General features: G+C 42.6%; 1 protein-coding gene across 13 annotated transcripts in view; it reads right to left on the bottom strand.

The window, feature by feature from the left end:
* Positions 1-16,273, bottom strand: part of DLGAP1 (DLG associated protein 1) — a 938,748-nt gene that overhangs the window by 52,692 nt on the left and 869,783 nt on the right. For all 13 annotated transcript variants that reach the window (XM_055129437.1, XM_004605986.2, XM_055129438.1 and 10 more), the window contains one exon: positions 9,668-9,759. In XM_055129437.1, the coding sequence (XP_054985412.1) occupies positions 9,668-9,759 (92 nt within the window). The remainder of the gene's footprint in view (positions 1-9,667; positions 9,760-16,273) is intronic.

Raw genomic sequence — 16,273 nt, 5'->3', positions numbered from 1 at the left:
ATCACTGAGCTGCATCCCTGGCACCACCAAATATACTTGAAGTCAAAATATTAAACTGAGGGGCTGGAGCGATAGCACAGCGAGTAGGGCGTTTGCCTTGCACGCGGCCGACCCGGGTTCGATCTCCGGCATCCCATATGGTCCCCCAAGCACTGCCAGAAGTAATTCCTGAGTGCAAAACCAGGAGTAACCCCTGAGCATCGCTGGGTGTGACCCAAAAAGCAAAAAAAAAAAAATTAAACTGAGAACAATATTTTTTCTTTTTGTTTTGTTTTGGGGACACACCTAGCCATGCTCAGGGGTTACTCCTGGCTCTGCACTCAGAAACTACTCTTGGTGTGGCTCAGGGGACCATTTGAGGGGTGCTAGGAACTGAATGTGGCTCAGCCACATGTAAGGCAAGTGTCATACAAGGTGTACTCTCTCTCCAGCCCCTGAGATAAATTTCCTGGTCTACTTCTTTCTTTATTCCTGTGGGATCACACTGGCTGTGCTTGAGGTCCCCTCATACTATACTGTGATGCCTGGGATAGCACCTGGGCTTCTGCAAGCAACTCATGCACTCAGCCTTATGAGTTCTCTTCCTGGTCCTAATATTCTTGATTTTAGAAGAGCACTTGCTTTAAGTTCTCCTATTCTAAATGTCCCACACGTCAACCATGACCCAAAGGCACTCTTGTTTGTAATCCTGATAGTATATGATCTCCAGGGTTTGCAGCAGCACGGGCGAATCGGAGCACCATGATGAAGTGTTTGCAGAGTCAACAACCACAAAATAGGCAGGAAAGTACGGGGAAATGCAGTATCATTGCGTTCATGAGCCTTTAATCTACAGAGGTTTTATAGGTACACAGTTAAATAACAAACAGAGGGTTTCCAGTGCTTCAGGTCTTTTTCTTAAGTTTTCTCTATATGAAACAAAGCAGTTCAGGAAACACTCAGTTAATGTTGTTACAAAACTTATTTTTAGTAAAGCTTTAGGTTCACAGAAAAACTGAGTGGAAGGCATTGCAATTTCACATATGTTTTGTCTCCCCTCCCCACATCCAACTACCCCAACAGCGCATTACATTTACTATGTGAGTGAACCTACACTGACACATCATTAGCATCCAAAGTTCAGAGTTTAGAATATAGGTGTAATTCTTAATGTCATAAGTTTGATGGCAGTATTCTTCAACCACCTGTCCACAGACCAGTGCCAGTCCACAGGTGAAGAAAGATGTAAAAGCCACTAATTTCCTGGCCTGGTTATAATTGCTGGTATGAAGAACAGGTGCCAGAGCTCAGGTGTAAAAAGGTTGAGGAACACTGTCCTATAAGTTTTGGTACATAGATAATGATCTGTATTAGCTATGGTAGTATTACATGGAATACTTTCACTGCCTATTCATTTCTCCCCTACTCCATTATTTTACTGTTTTTATAGTTATGTATTTTGGAGAATGTTAAATGTAACTATATGTAGTTGGCATAAAGTAGTTTGCTTTTCCAGATTACCCTTTCATTAAGTAATTTACATCTGTTTCCTCCATGTCTCTGTGACTTGGTAGCTTCTTTCTTTCTTATTCCTCCTTTTTTATATTTTGGTTTTGGGGGTCACACCTAGTGATTCTCAGGGCTTACTCCTTGCTCTGGGCTCAGGTTATTACCGGTGGGCTCAGGGATGGAACTGGGTCATCGGCAAGGCAAGGAAAGTCCCTGACCCCTTTACTGTTTTCCAGCCCCTGAAATATTTTTAACTATAGCTCAATTTGCTAAAGAAATCCTGGCAAGAAGTTCTACTGGGGCTCTGCCCAGATGCGCTTTGGAGCAGTTGCACACTTAAGGGCTCCTCTGCTCCATAAAGACTATGATCCTGGAAGTCTACTATGACTATGTAGACTATGATCCTTTTGGCATCCAGAGGCTTCTTATAGAAATGCATCTAGACTGTGAACTGAGCTACAACCCCATGCCGCCCTGGGAGGGGAAAGGTTTTTCTCTCTTGACCTTTTCTATCAGCTTGGGAGGCGGCAGCAGCAGAGGCAGTGGCGGTGGCACCCACGTGGCAACCACCATCTTCTAGAACCAACGACCCAGAGGTACGAGTTTGCAGTGATGTGGTGCTCAGGAAATCTTGGGATGGGGTGTTACCAGCATGCTCTCCACCCAGACGAGCTCCAGAGCAGCCACACACGAAACTGTGAACTGAGCTAAAATATCAGAAATCCAAAATGGCGTGGCCACTGTTGTGGCTGCACGAACTCATATATTCTTCATTCTCAGCAATGGAAAACAAATTATCAAATGATGCCTTTTCAGCAGGTTTGATTGTTGGGGGATAATTCTAAATAATAATAGTTTTCTGTTGAAATATTGAATGTATTCAAAGTATAGAGAGAATAAAATGAAGATCATTAGCCACACAGGTTGGGGCGGTGGTGGGAGGGGGTATACTGGGGTTCTTGGTGGTGGAACATGGGCACTGGTGAAGGGATGGGGGTCTGATCATTGAGTGACTGAGACTTGAACCTGAAAGTTTTGTAACTCTTTTTATGGTGATTCAATTAAAAAAATTAAAATTAAAAAAATTAATTAATTATTTTTAAAAAAGAAATTCTACTGGGGCTGGAGAGCTAGTACAGTGGATAAGGTGCTTGCCTGCCTTGCATGTGGCAGACTGGGATTTGATTCCCAGCACCCATTTGGTTTTCTGAGCCCCGCCAGGAGTGATCCCTACTGTAGAGCCAAAAGTAAGCCCTGAGCACCACTGGTTGTAGTCTAAAAATAAAACAACAATAAAAAAGGTCTTACTAATGGGTGTGGATGTGGCTCAGCAATAGAGAAAATGCCTTACATGCATGAGACCTGGATTAAATCTCAGGCATGATTAAAAAAATAAAAACACTAATAGAGGTCCTATTTATACTGCTGATAAATTCCAAAAGGTGAGGATGCTAACTGGATTAAAAAGCAACATGGTGGGCTGGAGGATAGCACAGCGGGTAGGGCGTTTGCCTTGCATGCGGCTGACCCAGGTTTGATTCCCAGCATCCCATATGGTCCCCTGAGCACCGCCAGAGATAATTCCCGAGTGCAGAGCCAGGAGTGACTCCTGTGCATCACCGGGTGTGACCCAAAAAGCAAACAAAACAAAACAAAGCAAAACAAAAAAGCAACATGGTAGTGGTGGTAAGGATTGTAAAAAACAAAACAAAACAATTAAAACCAGGAAAATGTCACTCACCGTTGCTTAACCAACCACACTCACTAGTCCTTTTTCTTTTTTTTGCTTCCAGCATGGCCCCAATTAAGCTACCACTTATAATAAGAGCTAGGTATCTTTTCTCTGGCCTAAACCATGCTTCAGTCACTCAAGACAAACAGTGCTCTCTCTCCTCTACAGCAACCATGAATCCCTAGTTTACGTATCTGTCAAACTTCCTCGTAAATAGTGGCGTACTGTCAATAGAGAACTGCAAAAGTGCACGGAAATAGTAACTGGAAAATTACTCTTACCTGTGATACCACAGGCATCACAATAGTTATCCATAATCTGTCGGGGCCCAGATCCTGTGCGTGCCATCTTGACTCTGGCCACCACTGTGGTAGAATCTCTCTATTTCTAACAGAGAGATATGGCAGTTGCCGGCTATAATAGGAGATTCATCTTTTTCTCCTTGAACTTCTATCCGTTTTGCTCCATATATCTGGACATTTTGGTTAGGTCTATAAACATTATGGGTTGCTCTGTCTTCTCGGAGAATTGACCCTTTATCTTTCTGCTCCTCTTTATCCCTGATAATGTCCCTTGCTTTGAAGTCTGCTCTGTGTAAAACTGATACAGTGAGAAAATGACCCAAAACTCTGACAACGTTTTCACAGCAAGAACCAGGAGGTGAGGAAGGTACCTGCAAAGGCAGAAGAGAGAGAGAGAGAGAGAGAGAGAGAGAGAGAGAGGGTCACAGAGGTACAGAGAAACACAGAAAGAGAGAGCGACAGGGAGAAATAAATAAAGAGGGGGAGAGACAGAGAGAGATAGAGATACAGTGCAACAGAAACAGGGAGAGACAGAGAAACAGAGAGAAACTTCTTTACCAACCAGAAATAAGCCCACCCCACAGGTGTCTGCTGCCACCAGGAAGAGGTTTCTAATGGGTGGAACCTTATCCTGGGTAGCTGGTGCTGCACTGAATCTCAGGAGCCCCAATAATACCACCCTACACTTACACTACTGGAACACGAGGCAAAAAACTATCGGCTATAAACAGGAGTGGAGACATTGGCAGGTGGCACCTCAGTGACCTCTGGCCACTTCACTGAGGGCAGCGCCATTGGTCTACATACTGGGTCTCACTCCAAGTAACAGACCTCTAGGGTAAACCCTGGAGGTGACCTGCCCCTTACCCTGACACACGGTTGTTCTAGCTGGAGGCTGAGAGACAATTAAGAGGCTGGCTTCTAGCAGGCCAACAGGCCAGCTCCTGCCAGTACATGTCTGACTGCCAGCAAGAAAGTCATATCCCTAGAGTCAAACGTGCCCCTGAAGCATATCCAGTTAGCCACTGCTTTGCTCTCTTTTCAGTCACAGCCCCTAGACTCTGCTTCCTGCCAGCTAGGAGGCTGTATATCCTTCCACTCTGGACTGAACCTTGATTCTCCTCTCCCACCCTCCCGGGCACACATTTCCTTGTGACTGGAAGGCTGATGGGTGCTAGGCACTGCTGATTCTGAGCCTCAGATCACCGTCTAAGTGGGTGCACACATGCATCCAAGCATTTACAATCTCATACCCCTGGTGACTGCCCAGGCAAGCGTGGAGCACCAGACAAAATGTGGAGATAGAGGAACTGATCCGTATCAATGATCAAGACAACCGTCTGGAAAGAACTCCAATACAACCGTCACGCAAGCTCCCTGAAGACTTCAAAGCTGTAGTCCTAACGATGCCTACTGAAATGAGGAGATTAATGAACAAGAACCTAAGAAAGGCAGAGAAAATATGAAGATTTAAGAAAAATACCAAAAATATCATAGAACAAAGAAGTAAACCAGGGGCTGGAGCAATAGCATAGCGGGTAGGGCGTTTGCCTTGCACGCAGCCCTCCCGGGTTCAAATCCCTGCATCCCATATGGTCCCCCGAGCACCACCAGGAGTAATTCCTGAGTGCATGAGTCAGAAATAACCCCTGTGCATCGCCGGGTGTGACCCCCCCCAAAAAAAAAAAGAAGTAAACCAGTGGAACTAAAAAATACAATAGAAGGGCTCAGCAGCAGATCGAAGAAATGGAAATTGAGTTAAAGCAATGTCAATTATATAGAAGTTATTTGGGATAGCCTCAAGAGAGATCTCAGAAAGCGGGGGTGGGGGGTGGTGGAGGGAGTGAAAGAGAGAGGGAAAGGGGGGAGAGAGAGAGGAGAGAGAGACAGACACAGAGAGAGAGAGAGAGAGAGAGAGAGAGAGAGAGAGAGAGAGAGAGAGAGAGAGAGAGAGAGAGAGAGAGAGAGCGTGCAAAGTTTTGTTTGTTGATTGGTTTTTGGTTTTTGTTTTGGGGCTATCTATGCTCAGGGGTTGCTCCTGGGAAGGCTTGGGGGATCATGCAGTCCCAGAGATCAAACAGCCTTTATTCAAATAGAATAGAATATTCAAATAGAATCCTTCAATAAAAGAAATTATAGCTAAGAACTTTGAGAACTTCTAGGACTGGAGAAATAGTACAGTGGGCAGGGCACTTGCCTTGCACAAGGCTGACCCAAGTTCTATCCCAGACGTTTTATATAGTCCCCCGGGCACCACCAGGAATAACTTCTGAGTGCAGAGCCAGGAGTAACCCTGAGCATCACAGGGTTTGGCCAAAAGGAAAACAAAACAAAACAAACAAACAAAAAGCTAAGAACTTCCCCCAAGCTAAGAAAGGAACTTCCAGATCCAGGAAGATAAAATAATTACAAGCAAACTAAACCTAGATGGATTTAAATGGGGAAAATGAAAGATAAAGAAAAAATCATAAAATGACAAAGAGAAGCAAGATATCACAGGGAAGGGAATCCTGATCAAACTAATGTCAGGTTTCTCCTTAGAACCTGGTTACAGAACTTGAGTTGACCATAGTGGGGGTGGTAAGGGGTGGGAGTTCAGTCTGGTGAAAGAGGGAAGAAAAAGGAGGAGGAGGAAGGCAAGAAGGAGGAGGAGGAGAAGGAGGAGGAGGAGGAGGAGGAGGAGGAGGAGAAGAAGGAGGAAGAGGAGAACAAAAAGAAGAAGGAAGAAGAGGAAGAGAAGGAGGAGGAATATTTCTAAAGCCAGAAGGGAAAGACATGACATATACCAAGTGCTGCATGGAAAAGACTGATTTAAGGGAAGAATAAAGCATTTTTTTCAGACAAACAAAAGTTAAAGAAATTCATCACCACTAAATTGACCCTTCAAGAAATATTTGACAGTTTTTGTTTTGTTTTTGTTTGGGTCCACACCCCCGCCATGGTGTCTATGGACCTTATGGGATACTTACCACCCTGTGATATCTCCCCAGCCCCCTAAGTTAAGATTTTAAAAAAATTTTCTAAAATAATTGAAGGGACCTGTGCCAGAGAGTTGTCTTGGGGGCCAGAGAGATAATACTGGGTAAGGCCTTTGCCTTGTACTTGACTGATCAGGTTGGATCCCTGGCACCCCATATGGTTCCCAAGACTGCTGGGGTGATCTCCAAGTACAGAGCCAGGACTGAGTCCTGAGAACAGCCAGGTCTGTCCCAAAAAATAACAACAACAACAACAACAACAACAACTTAGAGCTGTTTTAAAACCAATGATTTTAAATCTTACAGTTTACTGCAGGTTAATAGAACTGGAAGGTATAAATCAGAGGTCAGAGGACAAATACTGTTTGATCTCACTCACCTGTGACATATAGTAAGACAAAACAAGGGAATAAATACAAAATGAGGACAAACCCTTGGCCTTGGATTAAAAACTCAGGTTACTCAGCAGGGGGAGGGTATACTGGGAGTGGGGGAATGAAGAGGTGGATTAGAGGTGACACAGAACAGTGGCCGAGGCTTTTGTGCACTTCAGTGGTGGTAGAGTAACTGTACATCAACACCACAAATGCTAACAGTACTGTAACCAAGCTACCTTAATTATAATAAATTAATTATTAAAATTTATAAAACTTATAAAACTAGGCACAATAAATAAACATAAAAATCATAAAAAATAAGAAATAGACACAATAAGTAAACATTTTAGAATAAAAGGAAAAAACATCTTAAGCTCATCATTTTTACATATTTAATTTCAGTCCTTATTCATCTTCCTGACTATTATACATGAGTGTCTTGTATTCAACCTCTTCATTTAGCACTGAATCATGGGGGCTGTGTCACTATGTCTCGGTGACAGAATGCAAGCCTCACATTTCTGAGGCCTGGGTTTGATCCCAGCACCAAAAGAAACTAAAAGCAAAGCAATAAAACCACCTCCAACATTATAACATGAGAATTTACCTTTTTGTTTGTCTGTTTGTTTGTTTGGGGGCCACACCTGGTCATGCTCAGGGCTAATTCCTGCTCTGTGCTTAGGAGCCATTCCTGGCTGGTTCTCATGAGCATAGGGATCAAACCCAGGTTGGCCATGTGCAAGGCGAGCACCCTACCCCTCAAATCCCTCTGTATTTTCCTTATGTTTGGTAATGTAGTATAATTTACAAATAGTTATCTTTAAAAATATAATGACTATTTTTTACAGATAGCACAGCGGGTAGGGCATTTGCCTTGCACACGGCCAACCCGGATTCGATTCCTCTGGTCCTCTCTGAGAGCCCAGCAAGCTACCGAGAGTATCCCACCTGCACACTGAGCCTGGCAAGCTACCCATGGCATATTGATATGCCAAAAACAGTAACAAGTCTCACAATGGAGACCTTACTGGTGCCCACTCTAGCAAATAGATGTTTGGTTTTGGACATTTGGACAAACAAATGTCCCATTGTTATGGGACAACAGTGCTATAGTGCTACGGTGCTACCTTCATAGAGTAATCTTATTCACAATAGTCTCATGATGTGATTACTAAGACAACAGATATGAACAGATGCAAAACTATTGCTAACTTGAGCTGTACCAATTTACTTTTTTTAGAAGTATAAAATACTCTATCAAATATAATCATAAAAATATAATGTACATATATATATTGAAAACCCTTAAGAGCAAGTACAGAAGCAACATCATAAAGCTATAAATGAGGACCTCTTCAACGATATTCTTTTCAGAGTTGTAGTTATGCTATGTGAAGCCTTCCATGTAGGAGAGATTTCATATATAAAGGTGATAGTGATAATAATAAATTGGTAGCAGGGGTTGGAGCAATAGCACAGCGGGTAGGGCGTTTGCCTTGCACACGGCTGACCCGGGTTCGATTCCCAGCATCCCATATGGTCCCCTGAGCACCGCCAGGAGTAATTCCTGAGTGCATGAGCCAGGAGTAACCCCTGTGCATCACCGGGTGTGACCCAAAAACAAAAACAAAAAAATTGGTAGCAGACAGATAGATGGATGAATGTCATCCATCAATTATTTGTGCTAATTAACACACAGCAAGTTGGCGGCAATGTTGGAATGGTATCCTAATTTATAATACAAGGCTCCTTTTCTTACTTTAAAACTTAGTATGTGCAAAGCACAGTTCCAGCAGATGTGGATAATATTATCAATAAAACAGTTCCATCCATCACGGACACCAAAATTTGATGGAGAATGTCACATACCTCTCTCAACTAAGGTTTCATTTATCAAACAAAAATACTGACCTCAGAAGTCTCTCCCAGCAACCAAATTACACAGTCTCTGAAACTCTAAATGTCCTACTTCACGATACTAAGACTTTAGAGTAATCTAATTTTAAATTTATTTTAAAGAGATGTCTAAAGGAATCAGGGATTCAGGATAATGATAAAGAATCTCCCCTCCCCTTCCTTATTTATTCATTCATTGCATTTAGTATTCATTGAGCATATACTAAACAAAAGACATTTTTATTAAAGACTAGGAATTTTTTTTCTCTTTGTGTCACACCCAGAGATGCACAAGGGTTACTCTTCACTCTGCACTCAGGAATTACCCCTGGCGGTGCTCAGGGGACCATATGGGATGCTGGAAATTGAACCCGGGTCAGCTGCATGCAAGGCAAACACCCTACCCTCTGTGCTACTGCTCCAGCCCCAAGACTAGGAATTTTTTAAAAGGGAATATGATAAATCCTATTCTCTTAAAAAAAAAAACCCTGAAGTCTAAAACTGATTTTCTCCTGAAGAGGAATAGTTTGGCGAGGCGATATAACAATATTAAACTCAGTGTTTACTTGCATGCATGTGAATAGTATTTGGTTACTCTGCTATTTCAGAGTAATTTAAATAGACTGGTATTAAATTAGAGAGGGGAATAGGTAATATTACTTCAAACTTACCCTATAAATGCTCGAAAACGGGCTTGTTAAGTGGTAGAGCACTTGCCTTGTATGAATAAGGCCCTGAATTTGCTCCCAGGCATCATAAACAAACACATAACACCAAAAGTTAATTGAGAATATCATTGAATCTAGTAAGTATATGGGGAAACATTTGTACCATTCACTTGGCTATTCACTTGGCAATGTTATAGCCAATGATAACAAATGCATCTGAACTCACCATTTTTCTTCTTCTACTTGCACTCCTACGGACTGGAACTTACTGGGTGCTTTATTTTCCCCGATTTTGTCAGGTTCTTCAGCATCATCCACCTGAAGAAACAAATAGTGATGCTCCATTTAATCAACTTGCTTAGAAAACAGTATCATATTGTATCAGGCATATCTGTGAGATTACATAATGTTTTGGGGTATGTAAACTCTTTAATTTGTTTTTGGGCCAAACCCAGTAATGCAGTAATGCTCAGGGCTTAATCTTGGCTCCATGCTCAGGGATCACTCCTGGCAGGTTTGGAGGACCATAAAGGATGCTGGGGGTTGAAGCTGAGTCAGCCGCGTGCAAGTCAGGGCCCTACCCACTGTGCTATCTATCACTCTGGTCCCATGGGGTGTGTAAGCTTTTAGTTCAGTATTCATATATCTGGTGATAGTAACCAGCTCATTGTTAGACTGTGCTTTGACTTCTGACCTTCCTGTTGATGCTTAGGGAGCCTAATTAACATCTATGACTCCTGGGGCTGGAGCGATAGCACAACGGGTAGGGCATTTGCCTTGTAGTCGGCCGACCCTGGTTCAATTCCCAGCACATATGGTCCCCTGAGCACCGCCAGGAGTAATTCCTGAGTGCAAAGCCAGGACTAACCCCTGTGAATTGCCAGGTGTGACCCAAAAAGCAAAACAAAAACAAAAACATCTGTAATTCCTATAGATTCAAGGGCAATTACTTACCTCTGAGCAACATATGAGAAGGGAGAACTATAGAAAGTTATCTTAGGCATTTTTAATTTGCAGATAATAAAATACAAATGAATCAAGACAATTTTTTTTGGCTTTTTTTGGGTCACACCTGGTGATGCACAGAGGTTACTCCTGGATCTGCACTCAGGAATTACTCCTGTCGGTACTCAGGGGACCATATAGGATGCTGGGAATCGAACCTGGGTCAGCTGCATGCAAGGCAAATGCCCTACCAGCTGTGCTATTGCTCCAGCCCCACGGCAATTTTTTATTGCAGTTAGAATTGTGGATTTTTTGAGATTTAGTATTAAATCTTATTAACATAAGTGATAGATAGGATAGCTCCATTTTCCCCTCCTTACATTAAGAATTGACTTTAAGGGGCTGGAGGGAGAGTATAGCAGGTGGGCACTTGCCTTGTACATGGCAAACCTGAGTTTGCTCCCTGGCACCACAAATGGTCCCCCTGAGCCCATGAGGAGGATCCCTAAGCACAGAGCCTGGAGTAAGTTTAAGCACAGCTGGGAGTGACCCCCAAACAAAAACAAGCAAAATTAACTTTGAGTTTCAGTTAATAGTCCCTGTAGTTCATATACTCCTGTTCATGTAGAAAATGTGCCCACATATATAATTAGGAGCCAATGTGAGAGATCAACTTTGACATACATTTTATATTTTTTTATTAGAGCAATTAGATTTATTGTTATTTTTTCTATATATAATAAACTGTTTTTCTAAATGGGAAAGTAATTCAATGCAAGTTAGGTATATATTATTAAAATAGAGAAATTTTTGTGTAATGGAGAAAACTAAAATCTCCTAAGAATCACTATTAATCTGTTGATGCATATTTGTACATTTCTAAATATATGAAATATAAATTATTATTATAATAATATTAAGTGTACACAGATGAGATTTAGCTGTGCACATATTTTGGCAATCTATTCATTATCAATTAACTTCTGGACATTTTATGATGTCAGTATATACAGCTCTACAGTAATCATTTTATGAACCCTGTAAGTTATTTTTTAAGAACTACGTAAACAACATGGCATCAGGGTAATTTTTTCTTAGTGCTACTATATAACATATTAGACTTAATATTGCCTCTCTTAAAAATTAATTTTGGGGGACTATAAAGAATTTACTTTTTATGGGTTGAGAATGTTGTCAGTAACGGTGTCTATAATATTTCTTTTTTTGTTGTAGTTTTGTTTTGGGGGCTGGAGCGATAGCACAGTGGGTAGGGCGTTCGTTTTGCACTCGGCCGACCCAGGTTCAATTTCTCCGCCCCTCTCGGAGAGCCTGGCAAGCTACCGAGAGTATCTCACCCGAACAGCAGAGCCTGGCAAGCTATCCGTGATGTACTTGATTTGCCAAAAACAGTAACAAAAAGTCTCACATGGAAATGTTACTGGTGCCCGCTCGAGCAAATTGATGAGCAATGGGATGTCAGTGACAGTGACAGTTTTGTTCTGGGGGACCACACCTGGCAATGTGTAGGATCATTCATGGTGGTACACTGGGGAAAATATGTATTACTGCAGATTAAACCTAGGTTGGCCTCATGCAAGGCAAATTCCTTTATCCATTGTACTATCACTCCAGCCCCATAACAATATATCTTACATGTCTCTACAACAATGCTGCCAATGTCACTTGTGGGGGAAAAAAAAAGCCTAGAAGCATAACTGTTAGGTAGAAGGTGCTGAGCATGTTTAGTTGTAAGGGATATTGCTAAAATCTTTCTTCACCATCCTGCTATGATCAGCACATGAGAGTATCCATTTCCCAACACCCTCATCAATACTAGGTATTTGCAAATTATAAATACAGGCAAAATATATGTATAGTTCTCTTGTACTCCAATTTGTAAATTGCCTCTTGACATCTCTTACTCTTAATACCACTTCAAAGAAAACCATGGTTTGTGGTTTTTTTTTTCTCTTGAGTTATTTATTTTTTTTTTCTTGAGTTATTTAAATATTTTTTGTATAGGATCCCTTTATTGCAAATGAACTCTTTCTCAATTATTTATATTGTAACTATTTTCTCTCGGTTATATTTCAAACTTTGTCCTTCATTGTAGAAACTGTTTGGTGGATTTTTTTTTTCTCTCCTAAACAGTGCTTTGGAGGCCCAGGAGATTTGGTATTCTGAGCCAACGGTTCAATAAGAAAGAGGCTGAGTTTGCTGTGCTGGTCTGGTCTTTGCAGCACCTGAGTCAGCAGCATGGAAGACCTTAACCCCATCCTCTCTCTCTCTGGTTCCTGTTCTGGAGACTCTTCGTTGCCGTGCAATACAATCTAGAGTTTATCACTTGAAGAATTTTTGCTCTTTGCAATTCTGCAGCCCACATCCAAGGCTACACACACACAAGGTAAACACTCTATTGCTGAGTTATATCTTGAACTCCAGCTTCAGCATATTTAAAATCTTTTGTTTGCTTTTTTCCCCATGTTTAATTTTTAAAACCACTATCCGTTATTTTTGGGTTACATCCTTTACTTTTTAGGGCTTTCTCCTGGCTCTGCACTCAGGGATCACTCCTAGTGGGGCTCGGGGACCTGTATGAGGTGTGGGGATTGAACCTGGGTTGATCTTATGTAAGGCCAGTGCCCTACCCACTGTATTCTATTTAATAATATTGACTAGTTTTCCATTTATTCATACTTATTTTATATAAGAAATAATTTTTATGTTGCTTTCAGATAGGTATTGTATACTTTTTTAAAAACTCAGTCCTGTCATTTCATAGTTTTGTGAATGGGTTCTTTTTACTTCATTATATTTTACTGTTTGTTACTACGATAAAGAGGGGTTAGTGAGATTGTTTAAAGAGGTGAAGCTCAGGGGGCTGGAGCGATAGCATAGCGGGTAGGGCGTTTGCCTTGCACGCGGCCGACCTGGGTTCAATTCCCAGCATCCCATATGGTCCCCCAGCACTACTAGGAGTAATTCCTGAGTGCAGAGCCAGGAGTAACCCCTATGCACTGCTAGGTGTGACCCAAAAAGAAAAAAAATAAAGAGGTGAAGCTCATGTTTTGAATGTGAGAGTGCAAGATTCAATTTTCTGATGCTGCATAATCCCTTGAGCACTGCCAGGAGTGATCCAAGCACTGTGCGAGAAGTGGCAACCTGTCAGCGCTAGATGTGGCACAAAAAATAACAGTAAATAAAAATATAAAGAAAAGTTGTAGGGCTGGAGAGATAGCACAGCATGTAGGGCACTTGCCTTGCATACAGCCAACCCGGGTTCCATCCCCAGCACCACATAGTGTCACCCAAGTCCTTCCAGGAGCAATTCCTGAGTGCAGAATTTAGAGGAAGCCCTGAGCACCACTGGGTGTGGCTCAAATATCAAAAACCAAAACAAAACAAAGAAAAGTTTTAATTTTCTCTATTTTTATTTCTTTCACACTACTGAACATGAATGGGTTTTAGTTAATTTGTATATCATCTGCAAATAAAAGAAAACTTGCTTTTGTTGGAATATTCATACCACATTTCACGTTCTGGCTTGTTGTTTTGGCTAATAAAGGCAAAGAGTACTGAATCAACAGGAATTACTGTTTATTCTTACCTGGTAGATCCTTACCGAGGAAATCCTTACCTGGGAGCTGGAGAGCTAGTACAGTGGGGAGGGGCTTACCTTGCACCCGTCCAACCTGAGTTCAATCCCGAGCATCCCAGATGCCCCCCTCCCCCCGCCAGGCCCACCAGGAATCATCCCTGAGTGCAGTGCCAGGAATAATCCCTGAGCACAGCCAGGTGTGGCCCACAACACAAACAAAAAGAAATCTTTACCTTGTTTCTGATCTGAATTAGAATATCTATTTTGATATCATGTTATCACCCTTTAGACTAAAATATCTGAAACTATGCAGCATCTACTACCACTACTTAGCAATGAAATGCTTTATACATCATATATCACTCTTCCACAAACAGTGCTGGAAACACTGTATTGGCACATGTAAAAACAAGGACATGCCATGCCCAAGAAGTAGCTCAAAGTGGATTAAAGACTTTAAAATTAGAAAGGTGGGGATTCACTCATGGGTGATGCTTGGTCCGAGCGTGTGGAGGGCAGCCCTGAGCATGGTGGCAGTTGAGTTCTGGAGGTTTTTGGCTGCCAGGGATGGGTCCTTTGGGGCGGGGAGGGCTCTCACCCACTCTCCTCAGGGGCGCTCCAAGTGAAACAGCTTGAGGTGGGATCCAGCGGCATGGTTATGGCCAGTGTCATGTTATGATCCCTTCTGGGGGAGAAAGACATGCGATGTGGATGGTGGCAATGACGAGATTATCTGGCACCAGCCAGAAGTGGTTTATGGGCGTTGTTACTGCTGAGCTGCTGGAGACAGGGAGCTACGGGCAGCGGATCTCCATTCCAGGTTCTGTTGAACCCAGAGTTCTCAGTCACAATGTCTTGCATACCTAGGGCAAAGCCTCACCCAGAAGTAAATCCCCAGAAAACTCAGGTATGCGGGAATGCGCAAATGCAGCCTTGTGACACTTCATACACTTCATACAACACATGAGTGTCGTATGATACTCCATGAGTACAGCACCCCATCTGATGGGGTTCAAAGCAGGAGGCAACCAATCTTTGAGGGAAATATATTTTCTTTACAGATATGTATATATATATATCACGAAATCCCCGTTAATCGTCGATTTCTCGAGCGGGCTCAGTAACCTCTCCATTCGTCGTTTCCCTGAGATCTTAGAATTCTCTCTCGACTTGGCCCTCCCAATGATGTCGCACTGGAGGCTCTTTCAGGGTCAAGGGAATGAGATCCAGCTTGTTACTGGATTTAGCATATTAATACACCATGGGAAGCTTGCAAGGCTGTCCCATGTGGGCAGGAAACTCTCAGAAGCTTGCCAGTTTCTCCCAGAGGGAGAAGCAGGCTACAAGATATCGCTCTCTTCTGGGAGCTTGCTTTTAAGTCTCTGGATGTTGGCCGTTGATGGAATTACACACACCTGGATTCCTCTGCTGGTACCTTCATGCATGAGGCCTGTCCAAACGTGTGGAGAGGGGCTTCCAGCATGGCTGTAGCTAGGTTCCGGTGGTCTTCGGTAGCCGGGAGCTCTGCTCGGGGTGGGGAGGGAAGCTGGAGCCCATCCGCTCCGAGGGGCCCCAGGGAAGACAGCCAGGTGTTTGGGCAAGACACTATATATATACACACACACACATTAACAACAAGTCTCACAATGGAGACATTACTGGTGCCCGCTCAGCACATATATATATACGAAAGCACACAAGGCTCAAACCTTTAATAACATGTTAAATGTTAGTGATCTCTTATAGAAGGGCTTAATGGCCCTTGGGTGAAATAAAATAATTTTCACACTCTTTTCTAAGGATACCTTTTATAGCATTTTCAGTGGTTTTTCATGACAAACAATACAAAATATATTATTTCCGTTCATCTTTGGGCAGGGATGGGGTTTGGAATGGAAACACTCAAAATACAGTGGTGGGGGGCTGGAGTGATAGCATAGCGGGTAGGGCGTTTGCCTTGCACGTGGCCGACCCGGGTTCAAATCCCAGCATCCCATATGGTCCCCTGAGCACCGCCAGGAGTAATTCCTGGGTGCAGAGCCAGGAGTAACCCCTGTGCATCACCAGGTGTGACCCAAAAAACAAACAAAAAAAAACAAACAAAAAAATACGGTAGTGGGAAGGTGTAATGGTGGTGGGATTGGTGTTTGAATATTAAATGTAATCAAATATTGTGAACTACTTTATAAAATAAAAAAATTTAAGGATTAGAACAGTGGACTGGAGAGAGAGTACAGTGTGTAGAGTGCTTGCCTTGCACAAGCTGGACCAGGGTTACATCCCTGGCAT

The sequence above is a fragment of the Sorex araneus genome, chromosome 2, assembly GCF_027595985.1.
Source record: "Sorex araneus isolate mSorAra2 chromosome 2, mSorAra2.pri, whole genome shotgun sequence".
In the NCBI taxonomy this organism is placed as follows: Eukaryota; Metazoa; Chordata; class Mammalia; order Eulipotyphla; family Soricidae; genus Sorex; species Sorex araneus.
Note: the sequence above shows the minus strand (reverse complement) of the source record. Positions and strands in the feature narration are given on the sequence as shown.